Source organism: Neovison vison, chromosome 5 (genome assembly GCF_020171115.1).
Source record: "Neovison vison isolate M4711 chromosome 5, ASM_NN_V1, whole genome shotgun sequence".
Classification (NCBI taxonomy): domain Eukaryota; kingdom Metazoa; phylum Chordata; class Mammalia; order Carnivora; family Mustelidae; genus Neogale; species Neogale vison.
This window is the reverse complement of record NC_058095.1, coordinates 5813049-5835484: the sequence shown is the minus strand read 5'-3', so window position 1 is coordinate 5835484 and position 22436 is coordinate 5813049. Positions and strand designations below refer to the sequence as shown.

The following is a 22436-nucleotide window of genomic DNA, read 5'->3' as shown; positions in this document are numbered from 1 at the left end:
CTCATGCTCTCTCTGTCTCTCTTTCAAATAAATAAATACTTTTTTTTTTTTAAAGTAAAGCCATTTCTATTAAAAAAATAATAAAATAAAATCTTCAGTGATGGAGAACCTAGGTGGCTCAGTTGGTTCAGTGCCCGACTCTTGATTTCAGCTCAGGTCATGATCTCAGATGGTGGGACTGAGCCCCATAGTGGGCTCTGCTCTGTGGTGGGCATGGAGCCTGCTTCAGATTTTCTGTCCCTCAGCCCCCAGTCACCCTCCACACACATGCTCCTACTCTTGCTGAAGAAAAAAAAAATCCCCAAGTCTCATTACTAAAAAAGAAAAAGAAAAAGAAAAAAAAAAGAAAAAACCCCACACCCCAGGACATGAGTTTTAAAACTGTTTTAAAAGTAGTGTTTTGGGGCACCTGGGTGGCTCAGTGGGTTAAGCCGCTGCCTTCGGCTCAGGTCATGATCTCAGGGTCCTGGGATCGAGTCCCGTATCGGGCTCTCTGCTCAGCAGGGAGCCTGCTTCCTCCTCTCTCTCTACCTGCCTCTCTGCCTACTTGTGATCTCTGTCAAATAAATAAATAAAATCTTAAAAAAAAAAAAAAAGTAGTGTTTGGAAGACTCTGAGTACCAAGTGGGTTAGTCATCAGCATATCCGAGCTGTCGGCACACGGAATTTTTCTTCCTTCCTTAACAGCGACGGATAGACCCAGATATAATGGTGGTTCAGGATTCTCATGTCAGCCATCTTGGTAGTAAGCACAGGGCTCCCTTGCCACAGGGCTCTGGCTGGAGGGAGGGGCCTACGGTCCCCGGGACTAAGCTTAAGAACCCCCCAATGAACACACACTCTAAGAACATACACAGTATCCCCTTGTGCTTTAACATAAAATAGAGCTCAGCCTGGAGAATTTGCATTTCATGGCAGTTGTGCGTCTTAGGAATGAAAGTGTTCCCAGGGTGCCCAGATACAGTCCCCCTCTCATTCTTCCCAGTTATCCAGGCACTTGGGTAAAGCAGAGTTCAGCCTGAAGATCCCCTATGGTCAGCAGGTCAAGGCCACTTGTGCCCCTTGCCTTAACCTCTTTCCAACATCAACCATTTGGGTGGGCCACAACCACCATGCCGGAGGACCGGAAGGCGGGGTCTGGGGCTGCAGACTGCCGTGAAGGCCTGGGTAGGATTGGTCACTACGGTCCCCTCTACAGTCGTGCTTGAAGATGAGTCTGTTACAAACTCCCAGGTCCGTGAGGAGGTGCACTTGGGCTCCAGCTGCCACAGGTCACTGAGGTGAGCACAGGAAGAGGGAGCCTCGAGGCCACTTGCCCACCTGTACCTCTGTCAGCAGCCGCAGATGAGCTTCCCACGGTGGAGTCCTCCCCGGGGTGCTCCCACCCAGATGCCTTCGCAGGAATTGTAGCTCCATGGCGGAAGGGGTTAGAATCAGCAAGAAGCCTGTGACCGAACCGTGCAAAAGCATCGACCTTCTCATTAATTACGATGCTACTCTGAGGCCAGGAGTCAGAGAGAGCACAGTCTCACCGAGGCGGTCACGGCCTGAAGTTCTCACCTCAGTGGCCCGCGTTGGAATCATCTGCACAGCGTAGCTCACAGGTGGTCTGTGAGACCGGCAGTGCCCAGCAGGACGGTGTCAGGTCAAGTTCCTTCGCCCCGAGGTCATCGCAGAAAAGCGCAGTGACAACTACCACCCAAGTAGGGGACCGCCCATGAGGTAGCACAACACACTCTATTTACGAACGGGACCAAGAACGTAAGTGGAAATTCCTTGGGTTTAGTTTCCGTCCATGCTCTCCCTAAATACCACCATCTGGTCTACACCAGCTGGCGCGGTGTGGTTAGGCCTGGCCTCAGCCACCATCTCCCAGCTCCCGAGGGCGCTGGCTGGGCGTCCACACTGTGAACAAGCCTCAGGGATTCCGATGAGCCGCTGAGTGTGGGCCGCACGACTCTCGGAGCCCAGCAAGATCCATGCGCACCCCCGGGGAGCTGGGCGAGCGGGTAAAGAGGACACGGGAGTCCTGCCTGACGCTTGACACGGCTTTTAGGTTTTTATTTTAAGTAAGGCGGAAGGGGGGGGGGGCGGAAAAAAGAGAAAAGATACAGAGTGAAGAATTCATTGGATGTTTATTATTCACAGTTAATCACTACCTACCAAATGCTATCCGCGGAGTTAAAGGATTAAGTACATAGGTCTTTTTATTTAAACACTGATTTTTTTTTTAAATATATACACACACATCTTCGTTCAGCAAGGCTTCATGATATACACCAATTCCAAAATAAAACAATCAAATGGTCCAGGTGTAGAATGCCAGAGATTCCTTTTATCATCACCGAGGAAAGAAGCTACCAGAAAGAGAGCAAGAGGGCGGGCGCTCTGTCCTGAAGAGCAGCTGCCTCCGGGGCCTGAGCACTCCAGGCTGAGTCCGGCTCCATAAGCAGAGTCCAGGGGAGACTCCAACCGACCACTTCAGAACCCAAAGGCCGTCACCAGCTCCCAGGGAGCCCCGTTTTTGATGCGGGCAGGGGATCGGGAGGAAAAAGTTCACAGGCACATCACTACGAGGGACAAGCAGCTGACAAGGCGGAAGAGGGAGCTCTGCGATGGCCTTGGCCTTCCTACATTTCCCACTCGTCCTTCCCCAACCGTCCCTGCTTCACGGAGACACTTGCTTGGGGGAGAAGGGGCAGCAGCTACAGACATAGCCCACAGCGGACGGAGCCTCGAAAACCCGGCTGCTGCCCGCACGCTGCCCTCGTGCTCACCCGGGCAGGCCAGGCAGGGGACACAGAAGATGAAAGCCATGAACGGATACCTCGGATTTTCAGAGCAAGAAAAATGAAAGCTCCCAGGCTCCACCCCAGTGTGGGAACACAGTATATAACCCGATCCGGTCACAGAGCGACAGCTGAAGTCCCTTCGGCTTTCCTGGGTTTGAAACTTGCAGGCTCCAGGGTGTTTTCTCTGGGGGGCGCTGGAGCGGAGGAGGGGCAGGCAACGGCCGGGTTCGCAAGGTCAAGGGCTCTCACAGCCCCCCGCAGCCAGATCCAGTCTGAGGTGGGAAGCGCTGGACAGAGCCGGACCATCTCCTTCCCCAGCAGCGGCCGGCCGGCACGGCACCCCTGGGACAGCCACGGCGGACTCCAGAGGGCTGACAAACATTAAAGCTGAACCTTAAAGACTCGTGGCTGAGAACAGGCAGACCGCCCGCACCCCCTGCCCGCGCCCCCTGCCCGCGCCCCCTGCCCGTGCCTGGCTCCTCCACCTGCTCTCCCTTCCCCGGGGGGGAGGACTATTTACACAGAGGAGGAGACACAGAGGCTGAAAAAGCTCCGGACTGTCTTTAACTTATTTTAAAACAAATAAAAAAAAACCACTCATAAGCAACTCTTGAAATAAGGAAAAAGGCACTAGGAAAAAACCAACATGCTCAGTAATGCCATGTGGAAGGGAAAACAGTGTAGAAAAGAGACCAAGGTTTTTAGTTTGACTTTGTTCAGGAAGCCATGAGGGGAACAGTCCTACCTTCTGCCCCCGCTCCATTTCCAACTTTGTCGCAAGACCCTGGCGGCCGCGGGCTGCCCCCCACCCCCGTCTGGCAGGAGCCGCCCAGCAAGGGCCGCCGGCCGCCCGCCCTCTCCTGCGTGCGCACGAGGAACCCAGCCACGCTGTCCTTCCTTCAGTCACTCGACTACAACAGACATTTTGCAGAGAGAAAATACCAGCCTGCTTGGTTTCTTTTCTTTTATTATTGGCATCAGCTAGGACTATATGTGGCATTAGACGTCATGCACTGATGGACAGAAGAGGAAAAGGATGAAAAAGAGGACAAAGGAGAAACAGGAGCAGCGGTGAAAATTTGTAATAAAAACTCTTTTCTTAATTTATAGGTAAGTTTTGGCATTTTTATATCCAACGCCCCCTCCCACCCCTCCCAAAGTTCCAACCGAAGTGAGGGTCACCAGGTGACCCCGACAGGTGTTCTGAGCTCCCTCACAGGCTGCTGTTAAGGCAGCTCGTGGGTTTCATTCTTTTGTGTTTGAAATTTTTCACTTCCTTTAAATAATCTCTTCTTGATTCTTAGACGTTCCGGTTCACAGGGGTGACGTAATTGCGGGGGAACATGCCGGTCTGCCCGTGGCAGGCCCCTTTCCACCAGTTGGGATCTGAGTTATCCATGACGTGGATAAAGTCTCCCCGACGGAATCCCAGCTCTCCATCCTCCTGGGGATCAAAGTCAAAGAGGGCCTGGACGTACGTCGGTTGCTGCAGAAGAGGGGCGGGGAGAGAACACCTGCTCGGTCTCTGCTCACCGCCAGCCCCCCTGCTGGGGGGGGACTGGTCACGAGAGCGGGACCGCCATGTGCCGACTCCTCCATGATTCCCGCGACAACCTCCCATTTCTACCCCCCCCCCCCCGCTGTTTATCTTTCCAGGTTGTCAGTCTACCCTACGTGGGAGCAGGCTACGCTCACGACGGCTCCCGACAGGCCGGAACGTGCTAGGGCTCGTCCGCCACGGCGTGGAAGCGAGCGCAGTCCGTCAGGGACGAACTTGGGCAGCAGCAGCCAGGCTCTGGTTTACAACCCCAGGCTTGGAAAAGGCTTCAGTTCCCATCGGTTTATTGCTTATGAAGTCCTTAAGGTTTTATGGAGTCGAAAGGTCAAGAGCTGGACTCCAGTCAGGCGGGGCTCCCCTAACACAGCGCTGGGGCTGCAGGCACAGGAAGATGGGAACCTCCCAAGCGAGGTTTGCCTCAGTGCTTGCTTCCGGGGATACAACAGCGGAGGGCGTTAAAGACGGTTTTCCCACAGAGACATAGGTGGTACCTGGCAACGCACCGCCTTAGAAGGGCAGCCTCTGGGAAAGGCAAAGCATTTTGTTTCGATCTACACACCCGTAACACAAACTACAGGCAATACTTTGAATAGTGAGCACAGAAGGCCCAGGACTCCTTCGAGAAGGCGCCTGCCCGCCCGAGGAGCTACTCGTAATTGCCGGAGATGATCCCGATCTCTCGAGGAGGCTCACCTGTGGCACCTGTTCTATGTCCCGGAGGAATATCTGCTGGTTCCTGGAGACGGATGTCGATCTGTGATAATCTACCAGCTCGTTCAGGGAATTGAATTTCACCACCCAGAGGAAATACTTTCCTGCTCCATCTCGGAGCACCTTGAAGTGCTGCACGTCATTTCCAAACCTGGGGAGGGCACAGAACACAAACAAGGGCAGGTCAGAGGGCTCGGCCCCGGCTACCAGGGGGCTGCATGCCCATCAGATCAAGGAAGCGTCTTGTGAGAACTCGGATTCCGGCAACACTTCTCCCGGCCCAAGGGGCCCCAGACTGCAGTACAAACACGGCTCCCTGGCTGCAGTTAGGACGCTGAGTGCCCGCGAGGGCCCTCCGGGGGACTGATGATCACCAGGGACAATAGTAAGACTCCTTGCCAGAGAGGGAAACCCTGTCCATCAGGTCAATTCTGAAGATGTCTGTAAAATAAAGGATGTCCTCACCTATGCCATGTCTCCAGGAGCCCTGCACTGTACCAAGCCAAACAGAGTCTTATTCAAGGAAGAGTGTGACTTCATGAACTTCTCAAGCAAAAACCAAACCAAACAAACACCCATTAAAACCTTAGGTGATATTTAAAAGCTACAAGCGGTGGGACAGGAGAAGAGCTAGGAGGGACTGGACACACTTTCAACAGCTCTCCTACAACTGGAGTACAGATCATGTTTTCCGTTTAGGGATTTTAGTTCTACTCATGGGCGAAAGGTCTCAGAATGGAACGTCGCGGGCCAATAAATACAAGAGGCCGAGGCACCCGGTGCCCCGAGAGGTTTCTCAATCACCGAGTAACTCGCCTCTCCTTACGCAGGCCCGCAGAAGTGGGACTGCAACTGGGAGTGGACCACCCCCGACAACCAGGCAAGGCTCTGCCCGTCCTGCTCGCTGCTGGGTCCTTGGCACGGACCCCAGCACCCAGGCCTCCAACAGCGCTCTATGAAGACATGTAAATGAAGGACACGCTGTCTCCTCTCCTTCAGTCTTCAAGGGGGAAAGAAATGAAAAACTTCTTAAAAACCACCCAGTAGGTGGCAGCACTGGGCTTCAAGTAGGCCATCCCAAGCGTTAGAACGGGAGCTGCTTTTTCACTCGGATCCAAGTCTGCGGTGAGGAAGGCAGACACATCCACGCCACGCTTCTGGCCCCACAGAAGCCCACTCCCACGGCTGCCATGCAGATGGTTTCCACAAGGTGCACAGGGTCCCAGACAAGGACCTGTTACCTGCCATGGTGTTTTTCATCACTGACTCTCATCCTGAGACTAGAGAAACCTTTTAGAGATTGGATTCTGGAACCTCCTTTGAGAAGGTCTTTGTGTCGTTAAAGGTGGTAATGACATCTGTTTCAAATTTTATTTCTAAAACAATAAACGCATAGATTTTTAAGTTTTTATTTGATAAAACGGAATAATGGTCTGGGAGCTCGCCAGCAGCTACCACGTGAGCACGCGCAGCAACTGGTATAATCAAGGCCTCCCCTGCACGCGGCCCGCTACCCCGGTGCGGCCATCACTCAATTCACTCGCGAGTAACTGCTTGACTCCTCGTTCTGGATTGTTTTCCACTTGGGTCAGTGTGAAATGTAAGGAAAACAGATGACAGATCCGGTTTGATATTTTCATGCTGGGACTAAAAACTAACTTCTATTGGACACATATCCTAAAACCACCTCCCATACTTTCACTGAGAAAAAGAATATAAAAATTAAGTTTAAATCTACATTTCAAAAAACTTATACTGGTCCTAAGAGGAAACAAGATTAATTTTGAAAATGGAAAAATCTTTACATTGTGTGCAAATGGCAAATAAACTATCTTATGGTCTTCATGAAAAATAATCAATGTGATCTGTAACAGTGATCTGAGTCTCCCCTCCCCCGCCTTCAAGTTTTTAAATTCTAGTCCATTAACATAGTAGAATATTAGTTTCAGGAGTAGAATTTAGTGATTCATCACTTACATAGAACACCCAGTGATGTGGGGTTCCTGTGGCAATATATTACCTAGAAAGGACCGAGTCAAAACACATAGGGAAATGACAATTTGATTAAAAATCCTTATTTTGCAGACGAGAAGTGATGTGCTTGAAATCCTCAAATTACAATTTAGGTTCTCCACAATTCCTGGGGTGGTAAACTCCCTGCCTTCCCCATTCCTTGCTTACCAGCTCCTCTGCACATTTTACCACTGGGGAAAGCAAAACACTCCTCCACCCTTGTGGTAACCTTTTAAAGTTCAATTGAGAGGCCCAGGACGGTGGTGGAGGATTTAAGCTAGACATCTGGTAAAGGTCCCCCGAACCAGCTAAAAGGTGACCAGTCATACTGACAGAAAGGGTGGTGGGGATCCCCTAGAGGCCAATTGAGGAGAGAGGCATGTGCAAGCGGAGGGCACAGTGGAGGCGTGGGGGAATAGGGAAAATGCGACCAACTGAAGACTGTTTCCACACGGGAACCGACACTCCGTACTGGAAGAACGAATTTTTAAGAGGAGCCAGATATTACTATTTTACAATGCATTTTCCCCCCAGAAATTACTATTTTAATGTAAAATATTCTGCTTTGGTAAACCACTATTTAGGCTAAACCTCTATCGGTTGGCAACCTTTGGTGTGTGTAGCCAGACACAATCCCCATCAGCAGGGAGAGGCCTCTGGGGACCAGAGCGGGAAGTACTTACTTGACAGAGAGGGAGAAGTCCCCGGGGGCACTCTCACTCTCTCGGATGAGAAAGGCCCCGTCATGCCGCTGTTTGCTAAGCATTTCTTCTGCCTTGGCTCTGGGGATTTTGCCAAAAAACCACCTAAGGAAGGAAGACAAGCCAGTCAACATCTGCTTCCCCACAAAGAGACGGGATATCCAGCCTCCAAAATGTGAGTAACAGAACACTTCTTGCCAAAGGAAGGGGCCCCCCTTTTCACCCTCCAGTGTCAACATGTCCCACAAACCACTCAGTCGGCTTCTCTCTCGAGACACGGGCCATCTCCCTTCAAACGCCGTTACCCTACCCTACTCTCCAGAAAGTGACTCATGAGGCAGGACTGTGGGCCACTCTTCTTAAAGAGAAAAACACTTAAAGCTGGGCCTTCTGGGCTGGAGCCCACCACGCTCCCTACTGACTCAGGACACCAGGGAAAGCCCAGGTCTATCAGTATGAAGCACTGGAAGAACCGTGTAAGAGACAGGCCTCTTCTCGCAGCCTTTTGACAAGGTCGAAGCTTTGCTACAGTGGGATTCAAGTAAACAGAGGCAGGAAACTGGAAGGCCCCGAAACTGGAGACGGGGCTACTTCTTGTAACAGCCCAAGGTGAAGAGGTTCAGGCCTTGAGAGAGAAGCCTCTGCTGTCACAAAGGCAGATTTTGTGACATCCCTTTCGAGGCCTCTCTCGGCCATCACTGCCCGGAACTTCTGGGCACCAGCAGCGACATCACAGCTGATCCTACACAGAGGCAGCTGGCTGCTCGGTTTTTTCACTGAAACAGGTTACAGGTTCTTCTGCTCCCAGTGCGAATTCACCTTGGCCACAGAAAAAGTGGGTGAATTTATGCAAAACTATGGGTGCAACTGGCCCGTGGGGGAGGAAGGGGAGGAGGTGGTGGTGGGGAAGGAGCAGGAAGGGTGAGAAAAGCTTAAAGTCACAGCAGCTATTTCACACGAAAACGATTACTAATTAGGATGGGTGAACTGCGGAAACAGTGTTCTCTCTTCAAATCTGTCTCTAGGGGCGCCTGGGTGGCTTGGTGGGTTAAAGCCTCTGCCTTCGGCTCAGGTGATGATCCCAGGGTCCTGGGATCGAGCCCCGCATCGGGTTCTCTGCTCAGAGGGGAGCCTGCTTCCTCCTCTCTCTCTCTGCCTACTTGTGATCTCTGTCAAATAAATAAATAAAATCTTAAAAAAAAAAATCGGTCTCTAAGCGCTGTTATTTTCAAAAGTAGTGATATTACTTATAGCTAATAAAGACCTATCTGGGGCGCCTGGGTGGCTCAGTCAGTTAAGTGTCCGACTCGGTTTTGGCTCAGGTCATGATCATGAGCTTGTGGGATTGAGCCTCAAGGCCCTGCATCTGGCTCTGTGCTCAGCAGGGAGTCTGCTCCCTACCCCTGCACAGTGTCTTTCTGAATCAACCAATCAATCAATCTTTTTAAAGATTTTATTTATTTATTTGACAGAGAGAGGGGGAACACAAGCAGAGGGAGGGGGAAGGGAGAAGCAGGCTCTCCACTGAGCAGGGAGCCCGATGCGGGCCTTGATCCCAAGACCCTGGGATCATGACCTTAGCCAAAGGCAGATGCTTACCAGCTGAGCTACCCAGGCACCCCTCAATCAATAAATCTTAAGAAAAAAAAAAAAAAAAAAACAAAAAAAACACAAACCTCAAACAGAAAGAGGTGAGCTGCTGGTTGGGTCTGATCAGAAGCTGCCATTAATTGGATTAATCTTTGAACATTCTTAAATCGACCTTCTTGTGTCTTTCTCACTTTGAGGACTACAATGCCATCAGGCTGCTGAGCAGTTGCTAGGATCTAGCTTCTAGAACTAAACCAAAGACATGCCCTCCAGTGCCTGGGAAGTCAGGCCACACAAGAGAAATTACGCATTGATACAACAGAATCATCTCCGACTAGGAAAGGCCGGCTGGCGATACTGAGACCACTGGGAGATTGTCTCCAGTAATCTCTAGAGCCTTCAAGTTTGTGATACGCCTGCGGGCAAGAAGCATGGTGTGGGGAGGGGTCAAGTCACTCAGCAGCCCTTCTCTTCTCTCATCCTCCCAAGCCGCCAAGATCAGCCCACCAAACAGGTATTTTCCTTTCTTTCACCGTTTTAAAATAATAAATATGAATTTTTAAAACTGCCTAGATGTTCGGGAAGTGAAAAAAGACTTCCGCCGCAGCTTCCCAGAGGCAGCCAGTGCGGGCAGCTCTGCGCGGACCTTGGCCCCTGCGTCTGATGCGCACGCGGACTCGGCTGCAGGGCTTTCCAGCCCCTGGCTGAAGAGGAGTTCTATTCTCAGTGAAAAAAGATAAACTTCAGTGAAATAGAGACTAAACTGGAACTTTCCAAGACAAGCCCCCAGACTGAAAAATAGAAAATCAGCTGCAGACCATTTTATTAAAGCCTTCTTTTGCATCTGTCTCCATTTTTTACTAAATTCTGTCCCTCTTTCTCTTGCGGATGTCCCACAACATAAAGGGTACCGCACCGCATGAAGAAGAGCGGTCACTCTCCGTTAAGACATTTCAACAGGGGCGCCTGGGTGGCTCAGTGGGTTAAGCCTCTGCCATTGGCTCAGGTCATGATCTCGGGGTCCTGGGATCGAGCCCTGCATCGGGCCCTCTGCTCAGCAGGGCACCTGATTCCCTTCCTCTCCCTCTGCCTACTTGTGATCTCTCTCTCTCTCTCTGTCAAATAAATAAATAAAATATTAAAAAAAAAAGACATTTCAACAGTGATGAGTATAACTATGTGGCTACGGTCAAAATTTTAAAAATCTTTAAAAGATGGGTTTGTACTACAACACAAATAGCCAAAGAGAAAGCTAACCGGAGGAGGTGGCTCATTTTCCAATTTAATTCTTCATGACATTCCACAGGCTTCCATCCATATGCACCCAGTGTGAAAAGCTTGGATCTGGACCCACCCCCAATGCGCACGACAGTGTGTTCCAACACCAGCCGGTAACCGCTTCCTCATCTGTGTTTAACTTGTTACCTCGAAAGCTGTATTAGGTCCTACTCCACTGCAGACTTCCCTCTTCCTAGCAAAAACTGAACGCGCGCGCGGGGGGGGGGGGGGGGGGGGGGGGAGGGCTTGGTGCTCGGTGCCCTCCCGCTGCTACGGGAGGGACACGGACCCTGTACTTCCGGATGTCCAGTCACAGAGCAGTCCCGGAACATGATGTGTGCCCGCAAGGCCAACCACTCGGCGGCCCCATGGCCACGGTTTACTATTTCAGAGCGTTGCCCGGGGTGGGGGGGTGAGCACTCCCTGCCCTTCAGCTAGACTCTGCAAAAAACACCAGCACGGAAGCTCCCCTGGAGGCTTTCCCATCAACTCTCCTTCCAGAATTCTTTAGAGTGGACCTTTACAGAGGGTGAGGCAGGGCAAGAGTCTTCCTCGAGGGCTAACCCAGCAATCACGCAACTAGGGCAGTAACCAGTGCTTTCTGAGGAAGGAGGCCTTTCCTGTGTTTTCTCAACAGTCGGATTCAAATGGCCTATGTCATTTCAAACAATCCGAAGGAAAACAAGGACCCAGAGTCATAGGCATTTTATTTAATATAAACATTACAGAGTATGATATTCTGCTGAATTCCCTTTCAGCCTGGAAATACGAAAATGAAAAGGAACTGAGGTTGATTTCCATGATTACTGGATCGCGTGCAGAAGCCAGCAACACTATGGGCCCTTGGCCCAAATATGTCCAGTTTCTGACTTTTACAAAATTTTTCTTAAAAGATTTTATTTGAGAGAGGGAGAGAACATCAGAGGGGAGAGGGTCAGAGGGAAAAGCGGACTCCCTCCTGAGCAGGGAGCCCAATGTGGGGCTCGATCCCAGGACCCTGAGATCATGACCCGAGCTGAAGGCAGAGGTTTAACCCACTGAGCCACCCTGGTGCCCCACTTTTACAAATTTTTAAAGGGTTAATTTATTTTTTTTTAAACGGTAGACAGATTATTTATTTATTTAAGAGAGTGAGCGAGTGAGAGAGAAAAAGAGAGGGAGAGAGAGAGAGAAGCAGATTCCCTGTGGAGCAGGGAGCCCGATGTGGGGCTCAATCCCAGGGCTCCAGGATCATGACCTAAACCGAAGGCAGCTGCTTAACCCACTGAGCCACACAGGCATCCCTTAGAGGGTTATTTTTTTAAAAAATTCAAAAGAATACGTGAAATGACAGAGACTGCATATGGTCCTCAAAGTCTAAAATATTTATCTTCTTGTCCTTTACATATAGTTTAGCCAACGCTTCGTCTATTTTGAGGACTGACTGAAGGAACAGACGTATACAGAATATCTGGTGTATTTGGACAGAGGGAGGAGCCACTGTATGATCCAAAGCCGCTCCCGCTCCCAGGAACCGTTACCAACTGCCTCTCCCTGGGGAACGCACTCCGTGATGCTGTCCGTGAAAAGCCCACACAGACACTAAGTGGCTACAAGAGTGCAAAGCTGTGCTTAGTCCACTTCTCAGGACATCTATACTAGTCTTGTGTTCATCTTTTGGAGTTTCTTGGTCACTACCACGTGTGCCTACATTTTAGTAACTGGGCATGATGTGTGTTAAGCCCCTAATCTGGGCATCTGGGTGGCTCAGCTGGTTAAGCATCTGCCTCTGGCTCAGGTCATGATCCTCGGTCCCAGGATCCAGCCCTGCATCAGGGTGGGTACCCTGTTCAGCAGCAAGTCTGCTTCTCCCTCTGACCTCTCCCCTCTCTCTATTAAATAAATAAAATCTTGGGATGCCTGGGTGGCTCAGTGGGTTAAGCCATTGCCTTTGGCTCAGGTCATGATCCCAGGGTCCTGGGATCGAGTCCCGCATCGGGCTCCTTGCTCAGCAGGGAGCCTGCCAGAGACCGCCTCTGCCTGCCTCTCTGCCTGCTTGCGTGCTTTCTCTCTCTCTCTGACAAATAAATAAATAAAATCTTACAAAAAATAAACCCTCTAATCTAGTGTTACAGGGACTTCAAACAAAGGGCATTATTAATCCACTGACAAGGGGCCAGGAATCCCTGCCATATACACCTTTGAAGATTTTTTTATACCTACTTTAAAAAAAAAAAAAAAAGAAAGAAAGAAAAAGACAGCAATTGGCTTACATTTAATTGCCATGGGGGTAACTCCAAAAGGGCGAGGTACGTGGGGAGAAACTCCTATACTGCTCTATGGTTTTCTACACTGTCTTCTACAAAGTGAACCAAATTCATAAACTACTGGCATTGAAATAAAAATACCAGAAGCTTTCTTAATTCTTAAGATAAAGACGAATGAACTAGATGATCGAAGACCCCTTTGAACTCTGTGACACTGAGCTGTGTACAAGCAGATGCAGTTAAGATCTCTGTTCTGGAGGCTCCGTTAGAGGCTGCGTTAGAGCAGTGACACAAGGAGAGGGACAAATGGGCTGCCACTCAAGGGGGGTCATGTCATCCAAAGGTCTCACTTATCATTTGTGTTAAATTAGGGAGACAGAAACTACTGCTCCTCCTTGTCCCAATGGCATTCTAGTCTGGGCGCTGAGCCTCAACTCCCTGACGCACGAGGGACAGAAGGGACGGCCGCTGGAGGAGGAGCAGGGCCAGAGGAGGAGGTGGAGGGCGCGGGTGAGAAGACGGTGGTCAGTGAGGGTTCCCACAGCCCCACCACAGCAAGGGTTCCCATGGCCCCACCACAGCAAGGGTTCCCACAGCCCCACCACGTCACATACCAATATAAACTGAGTGGGGGAGGGGATGTTCTGAGGGAGGAAGAAAAGAAAAAAGTTCCCTGCTCTCAACGGCCTGGGGTAGGAGATTATTTTGAATTCTCTGAAGTGGGAACCCTAAGTGGTAGGCAAGAAGAGTAATTATAACAAGCATTTATTGAGTACCTATTATATTGCCAAACACTGCTCTGGGGATACAAAGATTATTATTAGTATTATTTTTTAAAGATTTTATTTATTTATTTGACAGAAAGAGATCACAAGTAGGCAGAGAGGCAGGCAGAGAGAGAGAGAGGAGGAAGCAGGCTCCCTGCTGAGCAGAGAGCCCGATGCGGGACTCGATCCCAGGATCCTGAGATCATGACCTGAGCTGAAGGCAGCGGCTTAACCCACTGAGCCACCCAGGCGCCCGGATACAAAGATTATTAAGATACAGTCCTATAGGGCAATCAAACATATCAACAAAACCATGTGATAAGTACACTTTCTAAGGCTCAAAAAATGGAGAATTATGAAAGAGATCTGGCCTCAGGGGTTTTATGAAAAAGAATCATGGAAAGGCATTTCTATAGTTTTATTATTTGAAGATCACTGACAGCTATTATCAATCTAAGACATGTACTTTATTTTGTAACAGCATAGAAACTATTGCTTTAAACGAAACAACTACTTCATTAAAGATCAGTCTAAAACATGCACCACTGGGGCACTGGTGTGGCTCAGTCAATTAAGTGTCTGACTCTTTGGCTCAGGTCATGATCACAGGGTCGTGAGACTGAGCCCCGTAGCGGGCTCTGTGCTGGGCGTGGAATATTATTATATTGTACTATTAACATGCAAAATCAACATGCCTTGTGAATTCTCTGGGAGACAGAGTAAAAGGTATGACAACCATCCTAAGGACCTCAATTTTAAAAACGTTATAAATTAAAATAACAACATTATTTGAAATAAGCAGATGGGTCTGACTCTTGGAAGACCAGGAGCGTCCAACTTACGGATGTGGTTTCATTTCTATATAATTCTTGGGGATGAAGCCATCTTTCCCATTGAGTTCTGCCTTGTACCAGTTCTGATCACATTCTTCATTCAAAACCTAAAAAGAAATAAGGAGGGGGGGAAATCAAATCATTTCCTGTTCACACTCTCAAAAAAGGCAGCCATTAGGACAATTATGTTGCCATTTAGGTTTGTTTGGTTCTCTGAAGTATGATCAGTTACATGATCCAAGACATCACAGGACTTCAAACAACCAGCACATCAACTCTTACAGTTAAAATTAAATTAAAAGTAAAAGTAAAAGAAATGTTCTCTGAAAGAGAGTCTGACCCCCGAACCTCTAGCACTAAACCCTCGGTAGGAAAGCAGATGGGAGCAGGGCAGGTGAAATGAAGTCTCCGGAAACCCGCAAGCGCTGGTGCTGGAGAATGCTGAGAATGAAGGGGCCCCCCAGGGACTAAATAAGGCTGCTCTCTGCCAGGGAACGGGGAAGGCAGGAGCAGCCGCTGCAGGGAGAGCTTCAGGACTTCTCTAGAGCTCCTCTGGGCCAACTTCAGGATCCAGTCCCAGGTCAGCCACCAAACAGGTGTCCAGCTGCTGCTAGCAGGCCCCACCCCCCATGTGTCCTCACACACAAAGCATATTCCAGCGAAAAAGTACCGCAAGTCCTACTCCACTTACCCTCAGGGCCACAATGGGCTTGAGTTAGGGAATGCTGGAAGCACAACCACTAGCCCAGTTCAGGGGAGAAGATCCAGAGACTAAAAAACTGTAACACTGCACTCCCAGACTGGAAGCACTCTCTACAAATGCAACAGGACTACTCAAGGCTGTGTGTTAGCACATCACGCACAGATTTGAAGTCCCAGACTGCTCCTCTTTACACGGATGGGCCAGGCCAGGACGTCGCAGGGTAGCACAAGGAACAAATAGGTGTAGTAGAAAAGCCACCTCTAAATTCTAGATTTCTTTTTTTTTTTTTAAAGATTTTATTTATTTATTTGACAGAGAGAGATCACAAGTAGGCAGAGAGGCAGGCAGAGAGAGAGGAGGAAGCAGGCTCCCTGCTGAGCAGAGAGCCCGATGTGGGACTCGATCCCAGGACCCTGAGATCATGACCTGAGCCGAAGGCAGTGGCTTAACCCACTGAGCCACCCAGGCGCCCTGAATTCTAGATTTCTAATAAAAGGCAAAGGACAGAAGGCATTTATTATTTTTGGTGGGGGGAGGGGCAGAGGGAGAAAGGAAGATAGAGAATCTTAAGCAGGCTCCACGTCCAGCACAGAGCCCAATGTGGGGCTTGATCTCAAGACCCTGAGATCATGACCTGAGCTGAAATCAGGACAGTCAATCAACTGAGCCACCCAGGTGCCCTAAGACTCTGCCCAGGCAGAGGCATTTTAAAAAGTTGGTGGCTTAAGAGAGAAAATAGAAATATGAGCCCAACTCAAAAGTGCTAAACACAAGAAAGCAGAGACAGACTAGTACAGCGGCAGTTAATCTATACTATGCAACAAAGTTCTATAAGAAAGCCGGTAAAGTTCTTTTTGTTTTTAAGTTTGTTTGTTTATTTTTTCTTAGTAATCTCTACACCCAACATGGGGCTTGAATTCATGACAGCAAGATGAAGTCACTTGTTCTTCTGCCTTAGCCGGCCAGGCGCCGCCAAGAAAGTTACAAAATGATTTATTCAAGAAACTGAATGACGCCGTACTCTTTACCATATCAGAACTGGGACTGTTTCAACAGAATGCATGATGTGTAGGTACAGACAGTCCCTCCCTTCAATGGTTCAACTTACGATTTCTTGACTTTTTGATGGAGTAAAAGTGATAGGCATTCAGTGGAAACTGTACTTCCAGTTTTGAATTTTGATAGTTCCCTGGGTTAGTAATACACCGTCCTGTGTTCGCTCATGATGTTGGGCAGCTGAAGCTCCCAGGCAGCCAGGGAAGTGTCCAGAGCCAACCCGCTGACTGCCATCCTGCCCCACAGCCGCTCTGCTTCTCACTCAGTGTATTACATGAGACAGTCTACGCTTCAATTATGAAACAGGCTTTGTGTTAAAGGATTCCACCGAAATGGAGGTTACTCTAAGTGTTCTGATCCCATTTAAGGTAGACAAAGTTAGAGGCACCTGGGTGGCTCAGTGGGTTGGCTCAGGTCTTGATCTCAGAGTCCCGGGATGAAAACCCACTTCAGCCTGCTTCCCCCTCTCTCTCTGCCTGCCTCTCTGCCTACTTGTGATCTCATGTCAAATAAATAAAATCTTAAAAAAAAAAAAAAAAAAGGTAGACAAAGTTAAGCTATGGTGTTTCATAGGTTAGGGGTATATTAAATGTATTTTTAAAAGATCTGATTTATTTACTAATTTGGGGGTGTGGGGAGAGAGAGAGAGAAGAAGGAGAGGCAGAGAATCCCAAGCAGACTCCAGTGTGGGGCCTGATCCCACAACTCCGAGATCACAGCCCAAGCTGAAACCAAGAGCTGGACACTCAACTGACTGAGCCGCCCAGGCGCTCTTACAAGCATTTTTGACTTGTGATGGTCGTAAGTTAAAAATGGTTCGCACTGGCTAAAGTGGCAAATCCCGCAAGAACTAATAAATGTGAACAGAGAGATCTGAGAAAAGAAAAAAAACAAACAACACAGATGCAGGTAAATCCCCAGCAGCCTCAGCGATGAAAACTTGTCATTAGTTTTTCCCTTTGAAAAAAAAAAAAAAAATCATCATATTTTATTAACTCCTGCAACGATATAACCAATATGTGTATCATCTGAGAGGCAGTGATCTCAGAAGGGAGCTCATGGCTGCGCAGGTGTCACAGGAAACTCAACAGCATGAGAGCAAAGGAGAGATTTTGAAAGTTGCTTAAGGACAGTATTTTGTTCTCTACCAAAAAGAAGGGTTTAGGGACGCCTGGGTGGCTCAGTTGGTTGGACGACTGCCTTCGGCTCAGGGCGTGATCCTGGAGTCCCGGGATCGAGTCCCACATCAGGCTCCCAGCTCCATGGGGAGTCTGCTTCGCTCTCTGACCTTCTCCTCGCTCATGCTCTCTCTCACTGTCTCTCTCTCTCAAATAAATAAATAAAATCTTTAAAAAAAAAAAAAAAAAAGAAGGGTTTAAAGAAAAATGTGGCCTAGTAATTGATATCTAAAGCATTATCCTATAATAACAATAGTGAACCTGTAGTCTTACGAAGAGTTTTTCAAAATGTCTTTAAAGGTCCTGAAGTGGTGCGCTGTGTATCTTATGCTACAGAGTTCTTGGAAGACAGAGTGGAGTCAGTGACTCAGGCCCGTCTGGGCATCACCTAGAAAAGACCAGTTTTAATTTGGGGCCAACAACCTTGCAGAATAGGAGAACCGCGCTGCTGCATGCTAGTTCACACAGCTGCGCTTTCTTACCACCTTTACGAAGATAGAAGCAAGCCCCCTAAAAATGCTCCCCTTAATAATTTATGGGGCAACATGCAGATTTGGCACCAATTTAGAACGATGGTTTCTGCAGAACAAACGTATCGCCTGGTGTTCAGTATGCTTTTCTCCCCAGGAAGACAGGAAAATACGGGAATTAATGCACTTAGTTTATTTTTAATGTATGTGAATAATTAAAATGTTGGTTCTCTGAAACATTCTAGTATCTAGAATACCACTTGACCAGGAAGTCAAAGTTTGCTGTGCATGCCTCTGAACTTCTTCACTCTAGAACTTAAGAAGACTGGTTCTGCCGGAGGGAAAGCCCGGGACAGAGCGTCCCTGCCAGCCTGGGCCGCCCCGGGAGCCACGCACCAGGCCTTCCCGCCCAGCGGCTCCACTCACCCATCAGCACAACATGCAAACCCTGCAGCTCTGATGACTTAACAGATACTTACAAATCAAATTTTATTCAAATGTCTAAACGCTTAAAGCAGCAAAAGACACAAACTAACCCAAGTGAGGTCCCAGCGGAGCAGAGGAGACGAGAAGCCCCGAGAACCCCGTGCGGGTGAGTCTGCGCCGACACAGACTGTTCAGTTTCCTGCGGACTGACGTGAGCACCCACGTCCCTCACGCGAATGTAAAAAGCCTCATCAGAGTTCCGAGAACGAGGAAGTTCCATCTCCACTCCTCGTGATGGAAGGCACGCTTACTCACTCATTCATTCCCCCTGAGCTGGGGCAGCATCCAACAACCAAATTTTCATTCAGTCTTGGACATCTGAGGAAATATCTTTAGGTTTTCCCCACAGCTGCAGGTTCGATTCCAACCTTCACAGTCCCTCAAATTAGGACCCTGTAGCCACACAAAATACTCTAGTTTAACGGAAGCAAGTTGATCAGGAAGATGAGATTATGAAAGGAGGAAGTGACAAGTTTCAGTGTCTTTTTTTCCCTTCTTGCAAAAAGACTGAAAATAATGTCAGAGCCCAAATCAGGAAGAGAACTAAAAATGAGGAACGCTGTGAAGCTTATACAGGACACTTAAAACTATTCCAGTCAATCAGGGCACCTGGGTGGCTCAGTGGGTTTTAAAGCCTCTGCCTTCAGCTCAGGTCATGGTCTCAGGGTCCTGGGATCAAGTCCCCTATCGTGCTCTCTGCTCAGCGGGAAGCCTGCTTTTTGGCCCCACCCCCCACCGCCCCTGCCTCTCTGCCTACTTGTGATCTCTGTCTGTCAAATAAATAAATAAAATCTTTATTAACAACAACAACAACAAATATTCCAGTCAATGGAGGGGGACACAATGGGGGCATTGAGGGTGTCAGTAAAGCTGTATTTCTTGACTCATGCTGGCTACCTAGGTGTGTTCAGTTTATGAGAATTCACTGAACTGGATATTTAGGATCTGTGAACTTTTCTATATGCATATCATATTTCAACTAAAAGTTAAAAATACAGGGGCACCTGGCAGGCTCAGTTGGTGGAACATGTGACTCCTGATTTCAGGCTATGAGTTCAAGCCCCATGTTGGGTGTAGAGATTACTTAAAAATACAATTTTTTTAAAAAAAGATTTTTATTTATTTGACAGATTACAAATAGGCAGAGAGGCAGGCAGGGTAGGGGGAAGCAGGCTCCTTGCTGAACAGAAAGCCTGACACAGGGCTCAAGCCTGGGACCCTGAGATCATGACCCAAGCCGAAGGCAGAGGCCTAAAACACTGAGCCACCCGGGTGCCCCTTAAAAATAAAATCTTAAAAAAAAAAAAAAGTTAGAAATATTTCAGTCGGGGTGCCTGGGTGGCTCAGTGGGTTGAGCCTCAGCCTTCAGCTCAGGTCATGGTCTCAGAGTCCTGGGATCGAGCCCCGCATCCGGCTCTCTGCTCAGCAGGGAGCCTGCTTCCCCCTCTCTCTGCCTGCCTCTCTGCCTACTTGTGATCTCTCTCTCTCTCTGTCAAATAAATAAATAAAATCTTAAAAAAAAAAAAAGAAAAGAAAAAGAAAAAGAAATACTTCAGTCAAGAGGACATAGTAATATTCTGGTCCGCACATAAGAAAATCACACCAGGGCCTCCTCATATACCTTGGGTATAAACTTCACACTCCAAAAATACACAGGAAAGGAGAAAACAACACAGTGAGACTCCAGAAAACCCCAAAATGATAGCTTACCGTAACTATTCTATGGGGAAAAATTTCCAGAAGTGAAGCCTTCTTTACTGTGTGATTCTACTATTCTGTATTATGTGATTTTGATAATATTCACCACTGCCCTCACTCTCAATCTGAGACCATTCTTAAAGCAATGCAAATTTCCACTTATACCAATAGGACGTCAAAGCTTTCCAAACAGTTAAGAAAAAAAAAAAGGGTTAAAGATTTAGGTCTCAGGTCCCTTATGATCCACCTGATCTGGATTCAAGAGGCTGAACACGTAAGTTCAAATTCCAATCTCAGCAGTGAACTATGTGACGTTGGGCACATGATCCTTGTCTAAATTTTAGTTTCCCCCACCTAGAAAGTGGTGGTTAATACCTCCATCTCCCAGGGTTACTGAGATGATTAAGTAAGAAAATGTGATAAGCAGTGTAGCAATCAGTACAGCTGTCTTAGTGGACAAATGTACTTCACAACAGTTAACTCTGACTTACACATGAAAATATTAGGTCAAACAAAGAGTGGCAATTTTTGGGAGGACTAAGTTCTACCTTCACTAAATCTGGTATCTTCAATGTAATGCTGTTCACGGACACCAACAGTATTCAAACTAAGAAGACTGGGATTCTTTGTTTTATTCTGAAAACACACCACCAGGAGACTCTGGGCTCACTTCAAAAAAGATTTTAAATGCAGAGTTCAAGGATTACGATCGCTAATTCCTTTCCCTGTCTCTTCTACACAGATACTGGGAGATCAGAACTGTACTTGATTTTCTACACAAATTATTGGAAAAGGTATCTTTTAGGAAAATGGTAGGTAAGTATTTTGTTTATAAATTGTTCGCTTGGGAGCGCCTGGGTGGCTCAGTGGGTTAAAGCATCTGCCTTCCGCTCAGGTCATGATCCCAGGGTCCTGGGATCGAGCCTCACATCAGGCTTTCTAATCAGCGTGGAGCCTGCTTCCTCCTCTCTCTCTGCCTGCCTCTCTGCCTACTTGTGATCTCTGTCAAATAAAATCTTAAAAAAAAATTCTTAAAAAAATAAAAAAAAATAAATTGCTAGTTTGTTTAGATTGTAATTTGAATTATGGGGCTATTCTCTTGCATGAAAATATTCAGTTATCTGTAAACAAACAAAATCTTTTTCTTTTTAAAGATTTTATTTGACAGAGATCACAAGTAGGCAGAGAGACAGGCAGAGAGAGAGAGAGAGAGAGGGAGGGAGGGAGGGAGGAGGAAGCAGGCTCCCCACCAAGCAGAGAGCCTGATGAGAAGCTCGATCCCAGGACTCTGGGATCATGACCTGAGCTGAAGGCAGATGCTTTAACGCACTGAGCCACCCAGGCGCTCCCCACCCTTTTTTTTTTTTTTTTAAAGAGCGGGGGTATGTGGAGAGGAGAGGAACGGAGGGAGAGGGAGAGTGAGAATACCAAGCAGGCTCTGCACACAGTGCAGAACCTTCCATGGGGCCTGATTTCACAATCCCGAGGAGGTTATGACCTGAACCAAAATCAAGAGCTGGTTGCCTAACCTACTGAGCCACCTAGGTACCCTAGTCTGTTAAGCATCTGACTTCAGCTCAGGTCATGATCTTGGGGTCCTGGGATCCAAACCTCAGCAGGGAGTCTGTTTCTCCCTCTCCCTGTCTCTCCCTCTGCTTGTGCTCTAACAAAACAAAACAAAATAAAAAAAAAGAGGGGCGCCTGGGGGGCTCAGTCAGGTAAGACCCTGCCTTTGGCTCAGATCATGATCCTGAGGTCTTGCGGTTAAGTCTGCTTCTCCCTCTCCCTTTGCCCCTCCCCTCGCTTATGCTCTCACTCACTCACACAGTCTCTCAAACAAATAAAATCTTAAAAAATAAATAAGTAAATAAAATAAGAAATGTCAACTGGGATGTTGGCATCAAAATATAAAAATAAATATGCAGTACAGTTATGGAGCAGTGGGGCAAGCCAAAATTTTTTCAATGCGTAAAGCAACTTCTGTAAGAGCATTCATACGTGAAAGATAATAAACAATTACATATTTAGGCTCCTACACATACCCCTCCCTCAAAACCACTTATTATGGTCCCTGCATTAAAGAAATCAACATAAGCCAGTGAGCTTCTGCTCTTCAAGGCCAATCAATCCCACAGAACAATACTGAAATACTGCCATGACCTGAAGACAGATTAAGAATCTGGTGATCCTACCATATTAATTCTGGGTTCTTAAAAAGGGAGAACACACACGCACTTCTTAGACTTGAACCTCTAAAAAAAAAAAAAAGTGATAGGGCCCTAGCTAGGGTAACTGCACTGGGACAGCCATTTAGAAACGCACGGCCTTCAGCTGCCTGTTCCATATTTTACTGGAA

The 22436-nt window shown here is 48.0% G+C and overlaps 1 protein-coding gene across 1 annotated transcript in view; it reads right to left on the bottom strand.

The window, feature by feature from the left end:
* Window positions 1–2116: 2116 nt before the first annotated feature.
* Window positions 2117–22436, bottom strand: part of GRB2 (growth factor receptor bound protein 2) — a 74080-nt gene continuing 53760 nt past the window's right edge. The window contains exons 3-6 of the mRNA XM_044247450.1: window positions 14499–14596; window positions 7758–7880; window positions 5044–5212; window positions 2117–4278 (exon numbers count right to left, since the gene is read on the bottom strand). Coding sequence (XP_044103385.1) covers window positions 4093–4278; window positions 5044–5212; window positions 7758–7880; window positions 14499–14596 — 576 coding nt within the window. The 3' untranslated portion in view covers window positions 2117–4092. The remainder of the gene's footprint in view (window positions 4279–5043; window positions 5213–7757; window positions 7881–14498; window positions 14597–22436) is intronic.